General features: G+C 43.7%; 1 protein-coding gene across 1 annotated transcript; it reads left to right on the forward strand.

Annotated features, from left to right (window-relative positions):
- The first annotated feature begins 2550 nt into the window (after positions 1-2550).
- Positions 2551-3629, forward strand: LOC135214199 (uncharacterized protein K02A2.6-like). Its single transcript, XM_064248267.1, has 3 exons — positions 2551-2824; positions 3121-3309; positions 3382-3629. Exons 1-3 carry the CDS (start codon positions 2551-2553, stop codon positions 3627-3629), a joined length of 711 nt encoding a protein of 236 aa, XP_064104337.1.
- Positions 3630-15807: the final 12178 nt, after the last annotated feature.

Here is a 15807-nt window from a genome sequence, read left to right on the forward strand (position 1 = left end):
GGTAACCCGAGGAGGTTGAAGGTATGGGAGAGGCAGACCTGACGCTCCCTCCTCGCTCGCTGGCAGAACCCCAGTTGGGCTTGGAGGACTGCAGGCGATTCGTCAACCCGCGGTTGGCGATCGAGCTGCAGGCCTGGTCGAGCCGTCTCGCTGTGGGAGAACGGCTGGACTGAGGACAGCGGCCCCGGTCTCGTGTGTCAGAAGAGCTGGTCTGGTCGCGCCGTACCGATCGCTCTCTGTGAGAGTGACGTCAGGCGACCGGCGAGCCTCCACTGTCACGGTGAGACCGGTGCGTATCCTCACGGCGCGTCACGTCGCTGGTACCAGCTGTGGCTGGTGCCGGCGAACGGTGGGGACCTCTTCCCAGCCTCAGCCCGTGGTCGGTCTTGGACCGTCACGTCAGCCCGGGTAGCCAGCTGATCGCCGCGAGAGCGAGAGCTGGTCTGGTGAGAGTCGCGTGATGCGGGCTGTCACCAGTCCTTCCGCTCCGTGCCGTGGAACCTGACGCTGAGCTGGCCTCAGAGGTCTGGTTCCTAGCTGCACGGTCGCTGGTAGGCGACCGTACACTCGGTTACCTCTCGCGAACGAGAGGCCGAGACGGATCCTGCTGCCGTGGCCCGAACCACTAACAGCAGGCGAGGAAGTGCCGGTGTTAGCCGGCACTCCTCTGGTCCCCGTAGTCTTCTTTCCTTGCGGAAGAAGAGATGGGTCCTGCCCCCAGCCCAAGGAGCAGGGTGGACCAGCGGAAGAACCCCCCGTCTCACCGGAGCGAGACGGGTCCCTTAGAAGCTCCCGAAGGAGACTTCTTAGGGGGAGGAGGCGACCTCTTCTTCTTAGGCTGTGGAGCCTTAGAAGATGAAGGGGAAGAGGCGGCAGACGACGACGAAGAAGACGATGAAGACGACGACGACACCTTCCTCCTCTTCTTCTTCTTCTTCGTCAGCTTCCTCAGGACCGATGTCAGATCTGTCATCCAGGGCGGAGCCAGGGCCTGCTGTTGCCGAAGCAACAGGGCCCGGACGCACCTGTCCGAACAGATCGGCATCGGGAGCAGCGGCGCCACGAACAGGACAACGTAACCAGCAGGTGCAAGGCATCACAGGAACAGCAGTGGAGACGGCAGGAACAGATACAGGAATGGCAGCAGTGGTCGGCAACATCACGTCCGTAAACAGCGCTGGGCAGGTACGGCAGGTACGGCAGGCTGTACAGGTTAGACCAGGTGGACGGACCAGCGGCACAGACATCCTAGGTACTGGTGGGAGGTCCAGGGGCGAGCTCTTCGGGCACAAACGAAGTACGGTCGAGGCAGCACGGCAAACCCAGGCGGGCTGCATCACACTCCCCCGTGGTACGGCGACTGGCCCATGCACCGATGTAGTTGGTGTAACAGAGACCGCGTGCGGGGTGTACACCAGGTGAGGAGTGAAGCATAGCCAGGAGTTGACAGGGTCGTGGTAGTGGTCGTCACCGTAGCATGCCGTGACCGCCACAGAGCCAGCGAGATGGTAGAGCAGCCCCTGGACACTCGGCACGCCTGCAGACCCCACGATGCCCACACCTGTCCGAGGTCGTCCTTCGCGCAACAGCACCTGAGGAAGCAAAGGTCGGGTGATTAGCAGGATCCTCTACCCGTCCGTGCGATGTAGACGAACAGATAGAGGACCCAGAATACAACTCAACGTTGGGGTATCTCGCGCCCCTCCTCCACACTCGGACAGATCGGTGAGGAGAAGACCTAGAAGAAACCCCCCGAAGGAGAAGGCTGCCAAACGTGGGAGCTGAGCGTTGGGCGGCAGGAAAGAAGACGAAGTGTCCGTAACCAAAGGAGTCGCGGGAGAGCTTTCCGACGACTCCCTTTTGCAGGCCTTCGCTTCTTCCTACCTTCGTACAAGCCCCACTGCGCCTCCGACCAAGACATAACAAACTTCGCAGGCTCGGCTCGGGTACATTCGCGGCCCCGACCGCACCGAGCGCACAAAATATGGGGATCAATTTCTGGAAAGGAGAGGAACTTACCGCATTTACGCCCTTCGGTACCCGGGCACAATCTCCGAAGGGTAGCGGGGCGTGGAGACTCCATAATTGATCAGATTAATCACAATTGATGAAAAAAGAGAGGAAATGATTGTACTTACAATGATTAACTCAACACAACACAACCATATACTCAAGGGAAAGCAAACGACGAGAAGCGGGCAGAGAGCGTCGAACACACACGTCCAACTCGCTGTGAGGCCGAAAGCAAAAGTGGTTTTTTGTTTACCTCCCAGTCGCGCGCGCGCGCCTGTCGGACAAGCAGTTAACTACCGAACCACCCCTTGTTCGAAAGCTTACGACCTATCCAGCTGCCGCTAGTACCTTCCTATTGTAAAAGGACCGAAGGTTTGTATGCCAGTTGTCGGAACAAACTAAGACTTGAAATGATTCAGAACTTACTCCCCATGTCAGGAGAAGGGATGAACTTTCTCTACAAAATGGTTGTGTTTTGTGGGGATCTCGAGTTGTCATTCACCCAAACTAAGAGCTAGTTTATTAGCAGAACTACACATGCTACATCTGGGTTCTATGCATATGAAAGAGCTTGCACATAGTTATTTTTGGTGGGCTAAGCTAGACAGTGACTTGGAAAGTTTGAAGAACTCATGTCCTGAGTGTTTATCTCTAAGAGCAATGCCGCCTAAGGCAGAACTACATCCTTGGGGATGGCCTACTCATCCTTGGCATCGACTTCACATTGATTACGCTGGACCCGTAGGTGGTCGCTATTTTCTTGTGGTAGTGGATGCACACTCCAAGTGGGTGTATGTGTATCCTACGTCCAGTACTACTGCTAAGGAGACTGACTATTCAGTGTTTACATTCTTTTTCATGATTTGGCCTCCCTATTTTAATTGTCTCTGACAATGGTCCGTATTTTATCTCTTAAGAGTTTTAAAATTTTTGTAAGAATGGTGGTATTAGACCACATCCACTGCAATATACAAACCCTCTACAATGGGTTAGCAGAGAAAATGGTGAAAACTCTGGAAAAGGCACTTCGTATTTCTAAGTCATCTATACAGGACACTTTGGACCGATTTCTATTCAACTATAGATTAACTCTTCATACTATTACAGATAAGTCACCAGCAGAGTTAATGTTTGGTAGACGCTTACAATCTCGATTGGATCTATTATGGCCTGCTGATGGTGTGTCATCTACGGTTATGAACCGTCAGCAAGCACAAAAGACAGAACATACAGGCACTCCTCCCAAGTTGCACCTCCCACCTGAATCACCAATGATGATTCAAAATTATACCCCAGGTAGTTCTAAGTGGATACCTTCCACTGTTGTTTAGCAGACTCCCTTACCCTACAAATGTGTTTTACCCTCAGGAAATGTAGTAAAAAGGCACCAGGACCAAATGATTACTAGAACTATTCCTCCATCACCTCAACTGACTCCACTTGTTGATGCTTCAGCTAATTTACCGACTAGACCACTTGTTTCAGATGAAGCAACACAGTTGTCTTCTCCAACTATTCAGGAGAGTGTGGAACCTGCTAGTCATACTTCCCCGTATCCTAGTAGTATAAGACGGTCCTCTTGGACTAGACGACCTGTTATTAAAATGGATTTGTAATCTCAACTATTTTCTAAAAGGGGGGGCAGGTGCAGTATCATAAGGGGGATTTCTATACTAAGGGGGGAGGGGTGCAGTATCATAATACGTATTTCTATCTTACTCTATCATCTTTCCTATTATAAAAACTAAGAAGATTTAATGCCACAAGTATGATAGATTTAGAAGAAAAAGAGACTACCGGCAAGGCACTAACTGAAAACGACGGTTTCCAAGAGACCACTAACTATGATAACCTTACCTTCTGTTACTGTTCAGACTCCAGACTATTAAGCATGCACACTTGCAACGCTATTCTACATCACCCTACTAAGACAATAGGACTTACTGTGACTGTATAAGACCAACAAAGGACATTATCTACATAGTACTTACTACTAAACCCTCATGCCGGCTTCTGCAGTCATCCTAGGTATCTAGCTACACATGTATCGTAAGTATTCTACTATAACATTAGTATGTCACCCTTAACTATATAACTATTCTCTGCCATTGTTTGTGCAGATTCCAAAGGAAAGGTGGAACATACATCCTGCCTATGTGAACTCTCTCGAGAGACAATTTCCAGCCCTGTGATTGGCTTTTCAACAGCCAATCAGGAGCGTCGTAAGGGACTGACCTAAACATCAGATGCACTGGTGATGTGAATCTCCTATAGTAGATTCACATCAACCATGCATTTGACGTCTAGGCCAGTCCCTTACGACGCTCCTGATTGGCTATTAAAAAGCGGCTGGAAACTGTCTCTCTTGAGAGTTCACATGGGCAGAATGTATGTTCCACCTCTCCTGAGGGATATGTCTTTCAGGAGAGATGGAACATACATCCTGCCTATGTGAACTCTCGAGAGAGACAAAGTTTCCAGCTCTGTGATTGGCTTATCAACAGCCAATCAGGAGCGTCGTAAGGGACTGGCCTAGATGACAAATGTAAGGTTGATGTGAATTTACTATAGCCTATAGCTTGTTGCCAACTAAATATTAAGTCTATCAATGGGCTTAAAAATAAACAGGGAAGGATGCTGGTAGTGCCTATGATGCCCTACATACTAAACAGATAAGGTATCTGGTTTTCTTATTTCATTACAAGACTTTTCACAAATCTTGTGTGTCAATTGTTCAGTTTCATGCCTAAGATTGCAAAATGTCAGTCTAATTCCGGCAAAATTGCATATGATTTCGTGTCAGTTCACAGCTTAATAATGAAAGCTGGCAAAACAAAACAAGCTGGACACAGATCCCATTCCCATGCAACTAGATACCAAAGTCTGAAAATAATATAGGCTACTGCGTATGTGCACCGGAAATGCAGGCTAAATATTCAAATATGTAGCCTGTCATGGCACGGCAAAATATCCACTGCCAAAATATAATTTTCCTATATCCTAATATTGGATTGGTAATTCTAAGCCCTCATTCCGCAGTAGAGTAGACTATGGCAGTTGACGATTCCCTACGTTATTTTACTTACTGAACAAGAATTTAAAGTAATATTTATTCGGACGACTGTAATTAACCCCCAGGGGCCAGTACTAAACACTGCAAAATACATTGGACGCCCCAATCCCTAGTGGATGTCATATCTGCGGTTACGTTCCTTGCAGTCCGTGCGGAACTATTCTTTAGAATTACCCTGGAAGAAACGTAACCGCAAATACGACATCCACTAGGGATTGGGGCGTCCATGTATTCCGCCGTGTTTAGTACTGGCCCCTGGGGGTTAATTACAGTCGTCCGAATAAATATTACTTTAAATTCTTGTTCAGTAAGTAAAATAACGTAGGAAAACGTCAACTGCCATAGTCTACTTTACCGCGGAATGAGGGCTTAGAATTACCATTGGATTCACTATGGTAAAGCACGATTTTTGGATATGAGAAAACTTAAAATGAGGGAAATACAAAGATGAAAACCCCACTGAGAGTTCTCATTTAGATTAAGGCAAACCCATGGAATGTTTTGAAATTAACATTATACAATAAGGTAAGAATCTGGGGCCCTAACTTGTGTCAGACTAGTTGTGATCACGTAGTCCGTAACACTGTCAACATCCATTTGCGGTGCCATAGATTTGATTAAGTGGGGATCCAGGCCTACGTGAGGTCCCAGCATTCTGGGTTGGTTTACGTGGGATTCTGGGAGATAAAGACCCCTAGCTAGGTAAGGATGGTCTGCTGTGATAGGTTGGGTGAGAGATCTTTGATAGGTAAGTTGCAACCCCCTAGGATAAGTTAGATAAGGGTCTAGGAAGGACCCAGAATCTTAGGTAGGTTAGGAGGGGGAGGTTCGCTCCTAAGGCCAGGTTAGGTTTGATCTTTAGCCTAGGGTCCTAGGTATTATACCCATTTACCAACTCTCATATCTGTAGGCGATAGATCTAGGGTACTTATCCACGGCCGCCTAGACTATGGCAGTTGAGGTTTTTCTATGCAGTTTTACCTACTGAACAAGAATTTTAAGTAATATTTATTCGAACAACTGTAGTAATTAACCCCCCAGGGGCCAGTACTAAACAAGGCAAAATACATTGGATGGCCCACAATCACTAGTGGATGTCGTATCCAAGGTTACGTTCCTTGCAGTCCGTGCGGACTGCTTCTGTAGAAATACCCAACGGCCAAAGTTTGCAGTTAGGCTACTTACCTAAGTACTCGTCTAGAGTAGATCTCGGACAAAGGGTATTTCTACAGAAGCAATCCGCGGTGGCTTAGACTATGGCAATTGACTGATTCCTATGTTATTTGAGTTACTGTACAAGATTTAAAAGTAATATCCATTCGGGCGGCTGTAACTAAGCAGTAATTGACCTTTGAAAGTTACATAATAGCCGCACCAAACTCAAAGGTATATTAACCCTCTTACGCCGATTGGACGTATTAAACGTCGAGTCAAAATGTCTCCCGTATGCCGATTGGACGTATCATACGTCGGCTCAAAAAAGTTTTTTTAAAAATTCGCGGAAAAATACTTATAGGCCTACCAGCCGAAAACTTTTGTATCACGCGCCTTGGGGGATTCTGGGAGTTCACGGATCAAGGCGTTGTTTTGTTTACAATCGCTACGCAGGCGCGCAAGCGCGAATTTCTTTCTTATCGCACTAAAAAGTATCAGTGACACATCTCGGAAATTATTTCGTCACTTTGACATAATTATTGCACCATTTTAAATTATCCTTTACATGAAATATTATATATGAAAATGTGCGTAATTTCATGCACAATACAACTAAAAAATACTCATGATTGTAGCTTTTATCAGTTTTTTGAAATATTTTCATATAAATAACGATAAGTGCAAAAATTTCAACCTTCGGTCAACTTTGACTCTACAGAAATGGTAGAGAAACGCAATTGTAGCTAAAACTCTTACATTATAGTAATATTCATCATTTTGCCTTCATTTTGCAACAAATTGGACGTTCTCTAGCACAATATTTCGATTTATGGTGAATTTATGAAAAAACTTTTTCTTACGTTCGTGCGATAACTCTTCCGATAAATTTTTTCGTGCGATTGTCCTAAGTTTGCACCCTTTTAAATTTGCCGTTACATAAAGTTTTATATATGGAAATGTGCGCAATTTCATGCACAATACAACAAAAAACAACCCATGGTTTTAGCTTTTATCAGTTTTTGAAATATTTTCATATAAATAACGTTAAGTGCAAAAATTTCAACTTTCGGTCACTTGACTCTACCGAAATGGTCGAAAAACGCAATTGTAAGCTAAAACTCTTATATTCTAGTAATATTCAATCATTTACCTTCATTTTGCAACGACTTGAAAGTCTCTAGCACAATATTTCGATTTATGGTGAATTTATGAAAAAAAAACATTACGTTCGCGCTGGTAACTTCCGAAAAAATCAGAATTTTTTTGTGCGATTGTCGAAATGTTTGCACCATTTAAAATTAGCTGTTACATAAAGTTTTATATATGAAAATGTGCGTAATTTCATGTAGAATACAACTAAAAATGATTGAAGGTTGTAGCTTTTCTCTTTTTTCGAAATATTTGCATATAAATCACGATAAATAGAAAAAACCACGAAATAGTTGAAAAACGCAATTGTAAGCTAAAACTCTTACGGCCTAGTAATATTCTGTCATTTTTCTTCATTTTGAAACAAATTTGAAGTCTCTAAAACAATATTGTGATTTATGGTGAATTTTTGAAAAATATATTTACCTTCACTCCGCGCGCCGATTCGCGGCCGCAAGTCTCCGAAATACGTACATGGCATTATCCTAATATTTGCTCCTTTTCATATTAGCCTTTTTATAGAGTTTCATATATCAAAATGTGCGCAAATTCATGAAAAATACAATAAAAAATAATTGAAGGTTGTAGCTTTTTCCATTTTCGAAATATGTCCATATATATATATATTAAAATTTCGACATTCGGTCAAAGTCAAATTTAACTCGTCCGAAATGGTCGAAATCTGCAATTCTAATCTAAAACTCTTACAGTATCGTAATATTCAATCATTTGTCTTAATTTTGAAACAAATTGGAAGTCTCTAGAACATTATTTAGAATTCGGTGAATGAATTTTTGAAATAACATTTTTTTACGTCCGCTCGTTACGAATTCGTACATCATTTTGTGATAATATTTTTCCGGTGTTGCTTTTATTGTTTTACAATGTATTATATATCAAAATGATCGCAATTTAGTGTACAATACAACGCAAAAAAAAAGGAACTGGTTAGCTTTGACCGTTTTCTGCACAGCGTGATTTGAATACAATTATGTATGAATTTTTTTTTTTTTCGCTACTACCATATATCGCATTATTTATCATATGATAATGATATTATTTTTCATTTCTTTTGATGGTTGCATTCTAAACTTCAGGCAATGACAAAAAAAAGGAGCCAAAAATGAACTCTTAATCTTCAAAAGTACGCGCGCTGTAATTTTTTGAAAAATTATTTTTTCACTTCCGCGCTCACTCCAAACCAGGCCCGGCATACGGGAGACGTTTTGATTTTAGGCTCCGGCGTAAGAGGGTTAAAGTTTAGTGTTCCAACCAAACGAAAAAAATATTCCTTACAACCCTTGTAAAGCAACTAACAAAATAACATAGAAAATGTCAATTGCCATAGTCTAAGTCACCAAGAAGAACGGTCCTATAGGAAGGTACCAAGTATTCGTTACGGTGAAGGCAATGTAAAACACAGCCGCCATGTTTAAATTCCCCAACCACCACGGAGCCATATGTTCACTAAGGGGGGGGGGGTAACGCACAGGGGGTGGGCGGGGTAAGGTGGAAGGTACGAGTTGTCTTAGCAGCACCCCACTGAATAGTAAACATACCTGACGCAACTTTCGGCGAAAGCCTAACACTCACTTTCCTAAAACATAATAATTAAGAATAATGTTTGGACCTTACCTTAAAGGAGTGGAGGGTACAAAGCCGCAGCTGCTTTTAAGAATGCGTGGAGGCGGGTCTTGGGTTCCTCAAAATGCAGCTTGAAATAAGCAACAGCCAAGTACCCGACGAAGTTATACATTCTCCTCCCTTATCTTGGAGTCGACTGAATGGGGGCAAAAGACCTGCTTTCTCAGGAGGCCATGGTCCTGGCAAAAACCGATTAGTCGATCATAATTACCTGAGTAAAAGGCAGATAAAAATCTTTGTAACTCATGTAACATTGTTACATGAAGTTGGCAAAGAGTTCCTGGTGAGGGGCTGGGGCGAGCGTGAAGTAGATGCAGCCGTGGATGTCATGGCGGCAGATTCAACAGTGTTGGAGTTCTAAAGTTAGGAGGTGGCAGGAGGCCAGACCGTAGAAAACAGGGTAGGAGAGGTGGGGTGGAGTAGTAAAAATGCTTTGATGCTATTGGTTGAGGCAGGGTGGGGGCTGAGGTAAATGAACAAGCACTTAACAAGATAAGTTGGCAATGTTAAGGGTAATAAAAGTAAATGGGTAGTTAAGGGAAGTAAAATGTAAATGTGGGATGGGTTCAAATATGAAATAATACAAATACATACTATAACGGGCCCAAGGAGGGGGGTGGGTGGGATGTTTAAGTCCTGGTGTAAACTGTGTAATAGGCCTATAGTTGTTTTAATAAATACAAAAGACCAAATTAAACATAGGTTAGCATATAACAAAACTAATTAAACTTGTAGGGGATGTTGCCTGACCAGGGGTGGGGTTGGGCCTGCTGTAACCCCCCTTAAAGAACCAAACCAAACCTAACATAACCTAACCTAGCAGTGGGGATGTAACCTTACAGTAGTAACTGAACCTGTAGCTAGGCAAGTTGCCATGACAGCCTAGGATTTGCCCCCGTACCCCCCCTAAAGGCCTAACCTAACCTAACCAGTAAGGAATGTAACCTAACCTAACCTAGTAGGGAACATTGCCTGACCAGGGGGCTTCGCCCCCCCGTACCCCCCCTTAAAGGCCTAACCTAACCTAGTAAGGAACGTAACCTAACCTAACCTAGTAGGGAAATACTAGGCCTAAACCTAACCAAGTAAGGAATGTAACCTAACCTAGTAGGGAATATTGCCTGACCAGGGGGGCTTCGCCCCCCCGTACCCCCCTAAAGGGCCTAACCTAACCTAGTAAAGGAATGTAAACCTAACCTAACCTAGTAGGGAATATTGCCTGACCAGGGGGGCTTCGCCCCCCCGTACCCCCCCTTAAAGGCCTAACCTAACCTAGTAAGGAATGTAACCTAACCAACCTAACCTAACCTAACCTAGTAGGGAATATTGCCTGACCAGGGGGGCTTCGCCCCCCCTACCCCCCCCTTAAAGGCCTAACCTAACCTAGTAAGGAACGTAAACCTAACCTAACCTAGTAGGGAAATACTAGGCCTAAACGTAACCTAGTAAGGAATGTCCAAACCTAACCAACCTAACCTAACCTAACCTAGTAGGGAATATTGCCTGACCAGGGGGGCTTCGCCCCCCGTACCCCCCCTTAAACCCCCCCGCCCTAACCTAACCTAGTAAGGAATGTAACCTAACCAACCTAACCTAACCTAACCTAGTAGGGAATATTGCCTGACCAGGGGGCTTCGCCCCCCCCCCCCCCCCCCTTAAAGGCCTAACCTAACCTAGTAAGGAATGTAACCTAACCAACCTAACCTAACCTAGTAGGGAATATTGCCTGACCAGGGGGGCTTCGCCCCCCGTACCCCCCCTTAAAGGCCTAACCTAACCTAGTAAGGAACGTAACCTAACCTAACCTAGTAGGGAAATACTAGGCCTAACGTAACTTAACGTAACCTAGTAAGGAATGTAACCTAACCAACCTAACCTAACCTAGTAGGGAATATTGCCTGACCAGGGGGGCTTTGCCCCCCCGTACCCCCCCTTAAAGGCCTAACCTAACCTAGTAAGGAATGTAACCTAACCAACCTAACCTAGTAGGGAATATTGCCTGACCAGGGGGGCTTCGCCCCCCCGTACCCCCCCTTAAAGGCCTAACCTAACCTAGTAAGGAACGTAACCTAACCTAACCTAGTAGGGAAATACTAGGCCTAACGTAACCTAGTAAGGAATGTAACCTAACCAACCTAACCTAGTAAGGAACATTGCCTGACCATGGGGGCTTCACCCCCCATACCCCCCCTTAAAGGCCTAACCTAACCTAGTAAGGAACGTAACCTAACCTAACCTAGTAGGGAAATACTAGGCCTAACGTAACCTAGTAAGGAATGTAACCTAACCTAACCTAACCTAGTAGGGAATATTGCCTGACCAGGGGGGCTTCGCCCCCCGTACCCCCCTTAAAGGCCTAACCTAACCTAGTAAGGAATGTAACCTAACCAACCTAACCTAACCTAACCTAGTAGGGAATATTGCCTGACCATGGGGGCTTCGCCCCCCGTACCCCCCCTTAAAGGCCTAACCTAACCTAGTAAGGAATGTAACCTAACCAAACCTAACCTAGTAGGTAACCAAGTAGGGAATGTAACCTAACCAACCAACCCCCCCCCCCCCCCCCCCCCCCCCCCCCCGTATCCACCCTTGAAGAACTAACCAACCTAGCCTAACCGGGTAACCCCTTCAAGGAAGTAAAACTAGTAGGTAAACCAACATATAACAAACTAAAACCTAAGGGTATGTTGCCTAACCGGGGGATGGGATTCGGCCCCAGGCCCCCAGTAGGTAAAATGACATATAAACCTAACTTTGATGGGTGTGGAAGTGTTGTAAAATGTAAAAAGTAACCATACATAACTGCTTAATAGTAAGGAAACTGGAAGGGAGGTGTAAATTGTAATGTCTGTAAAAGTGTATAATGGAATATATTTAAATGTAGGTTTTATAAAAATAATGGCAAACTATATATTTAAATGTTATAATATTTAAATGTAGGTTTTATAATAATAATGGCAAACTTTAATCTAGATATTGGTATCGGTGAGAAATTGCATTGTAAATGGGTAACGTAAAGAGCCAGTCGTGAATACTGGAAAGGGGAGGGATTGACTTGTGTATAAATGATATAGGGAGTGTGTATGTAATATGCAACGCAATGTGCAATTTCACGTAACAGGTAGGTAGGTAGGTATCGAAACGTCCAAAAACTGAGTTCTATATCAACACGTAGGCATTTTTAGGTGTCTGTCCTCAATTATAACATAATATTTCAAGTTATATATGGTGAAATGATTAGGTGGGGATATTTCAAAACAGTTATTATACAAATACTATGGAAAAATGAAAAGGAATAAACACTAGAATTCACATAACATGTTTAATAAACAAATTAGGTAAATGCTTTTATGTAACTCAACGTATAGTTACCAGCCAGGGTTCCCAGATGACAACCACTACCAACCAGCCAAAGTCTACATGAAACCAGCCAAAATCCCGCCAAATGGAAATCCAAACCAACCCAAATAACCGGCAAATATAATGAGCGTTATATTTATCTTTATAAATGCATATTTTTTTGTTTTTTTATCATATATATGATATAGCGGCATCATAGTTTTAGTTAAGATCATATAAACTAATATAAGAATACAGGAAAAAAACGAGAATGAATTGAAATTTTGGAATGAGGCTACGTTCTCTGAGAATCCGGCGGCCTGTTTTGTGGTCGTCTGGTGTGTGTGTGATTTTTATTTTAATTCCATCTACATATTTTGCTTAAATGTTACCAAGTTTTTACTGAAAACCTATTCAAACCTTCCCCAGATTTTCCTGAAAACCTTCAAAAATTCCCAATCTGGGGAGAGAATCCTCAAATGTGGGATCAGTGGTTTAGCTCACAAATAGAAAGTATTTGAAAACAAGCCAAATACCACTAACCAGCCAAAGTGAATTGTTTTTACCCACCAAATTAGGAAAAAAAGCCAAATTTGGTGGAGGAAACTGCCAAATCTGGGACCCTGTACCACCCAATCCTTCACTCAGTTCCGGTAGCAACGTAGGGGTCATACTGTAACGTGTTTGGCTAAATACATGTATCCCTCCCGTAAACCCCCTTCCCCATTTCTTCCTCACTAAGCAGTCTGAGTTTAGGCCAAAAGCAGCGTTGCCGATAGCTCTGCATACTAAAATCGGCATCGTATAGAAAACGGAATTCATTTTATGGCCCAGGGGTACTTAAGAAAATAAACCAATCTTATGCAACACCTCATCGATTTATATCATCATCATCATTCAACAAAAGTATAATTAGCTATGTATATACACAATTAACCAAAACCAAAACAATCAATGATATACATATTAAGTTTTTATAGATAACCTTTATATGACAAAGAAATTACACACAAAATATAGGTAGATACGTAACCTACTCAGTTTTATAAATAACAAACTTTATAGAACATATAGGCTATATAAATAAAACAAAAAAAAAATATTATTTTTCTTCATATATCAGGGTATAAATATGTTTGAGAATATATTTTACTAATTCCAGATTTTATATCCTGTTTTATGCTAATTTCTTTGAAGCGCTCCCCCCCCCCCCCCCATAATGAAGCCTAGCTCCTGGATTCACCAGTGATGGAATAGTAATTACGCCACTCGTAACTACATGGTTCATGTCAGTTATAATGTAATCATGTCTTATCATCAAATTACAATTCTATGAATGGAAACAATATCAAATATCTTACAATTACTTTACAACCATGTAACTCATTAAATGCAATAACATTATAATTACAAAAGTTACAGCTATTTCAATCTTGCTAGTTTTATCTAGCCGTTTGATTTTTTATTCTTGTAGTTTGAATTAAATTCCTAATCAATACATAATATACTAAGATATGATATCATGGGTATTTAAACTGCTAACACTATTCGGTTTACGTGTTTTACAATTATAAAGGGTTCCTTACCGTCACGGAAGGGTTGAACGTTTCAATGCTTATTAAGTGGAATCTCTTAAAGAATCATTTACACATATATTATGTAATAATAATAATGTAGTAATAATTATTTTCTACCCAAGCTTACATAAAAAGACATTAACTAATTAAAAAACAAAAAAAATAGTATTGAAATTTATTTGAGACGATAATCAATCCCCTCAAGAATGCCGAGTTTTCTCGGCATGAACAAGGAGGCCGATTTCTTCTCGGCATTGAAGGTCTGCTTCTCCGCCTGTTAGAGTTTTTCTCGGCAAATCGGGGAAAATTCGGCATTTCGGCAACGCTGGCCAAAAGCTCCCTTACAGTTAGCGCATGCGCCAGTAGCATTAGCGCATGCGTAGTAGGATTCATGTTGTGGTAGTAGACGAATATGGATGTGGAACGGCTCCACTATCGCTAGTTTTGTTATCTCTTATTTTCCGCCTGTATTTCGTGTTTTTAAAAGTGATAAATGTGGGAAATACCACAATAATACGGCAAAATCACCCCCCAAGTGGTTTCTCCCCACCCAAAATGACAATTTGTCGAAAATTGCATTTTTCCTAACTATACAAACCTGAGGTCCTTTAACAATAGGAGTAATAGCTAGCGGCAGCTGGAACGGTCGTAAGCTTCGAACAAGGGGAGAACGGTAGTTAACTGCTTGTCCGACAGTCGCGCGCCGCGCGACTGGGAGGTAAACAAATCACTTTTGCTTTTGGCCCATGCAAAATACGCAGAGTGAGGGGTGGCATGAGGAGGGACTATATGTAAAGGACCTCAGGTTTGTATAGTTAGGAAAAATGCAATTTCGACAAATTGTCATTTGTTCCGATACGTAATACAAACCATCGGTCCTTTAACAATAGGAAGACTCACATTCTTGGTGGGAGGAATCTGAGTCTTTTGATGAACAGACTGGTGTTCGTCCATCCTGGAATGCCTCCCTGGTCGTAAGAGCGAGGGAGGATCCAAGCCTCTGTCCGATTGATCGGGGTGTGCACCGCAGGATCAATGGTCAGAACCTCTGGGCCAGAGTACTAAGAGAGAGGCAAGCGTATCTCTTCGTACCAGCAAGCAAGAACTTGTTCCTGTTTGCAAGAGGCAACATAAAGTATGGGTTGTCTCAAGCTGGCATCCACCCCTTCCTCCCCTTGTTGGAGGAAGTGGTGGATATACGCTCTCCTATCCCTAGTGAAAGGGATAGGATGGGGCTCTGTTGAGTAGCTCACCTGCATCTTGTCCTTATCCAGCAGGGTGACGACCGTGTCCCTCTAACCACAGGTAGAGGGGAAGAAAAAGATGGGAAGAGAGCCAGTCACACTCTCATTCACCATCCATTCTTACGGTCACACCAGGACTCGATGCTGTTCAGCCTGCGAGGGTCTGGGTTCGCTACACAACGTGTTGAGCAGCCACCACGGGTCCCAAGGAAAAAGATCCAAGGACCTGTGGGCAATATCCCGAAGGTAGAAGGAAGGGCATGTGGTCTGGTTGGACCAGACCCCTGCCTTCAGTACCTGCGCCAAGGAGAAGTTCTTGCGGACAAGGCAGCATCTCCTTCGCATCGAAGGCGGTGAAGTCCATTAGGGAGGGGATTGTGAACGACTCGAACCAATCGTCAGGGACCGAAGGGTTCTGAGTCTTCGCTACGAAGTTCGGTACGAAATCGAGCGTCACGGATCCCCATCCCCATTGGGTGCTTGACTTCGCAGGAGAAGTCATGCAGTTCCTCAGAGGAAAAGAAGGAAATAGTCGCATGACCTATCCCTCTTCTCTACTTCGGTGATGTCCAGTTACCCATACTGGTCTGTCCGTTAGCAACGAAGTCTCTCG

This window comes from Macrobrachium nipponense, chromosome 45, assembly GCF_015104395.2.
Source record: "Macrobrachium nipponense isolate FS-2020 chromosome 45, ASM1510439v2, whole genome shotgun sequence".
Classification (NCBI taxonomy): Eukaryota; Metazoa; Arthropoda; class Malacostraca; order Decapoda; family Palaemonidae; genus Macrobrachium; species Macrobrachium nipponense.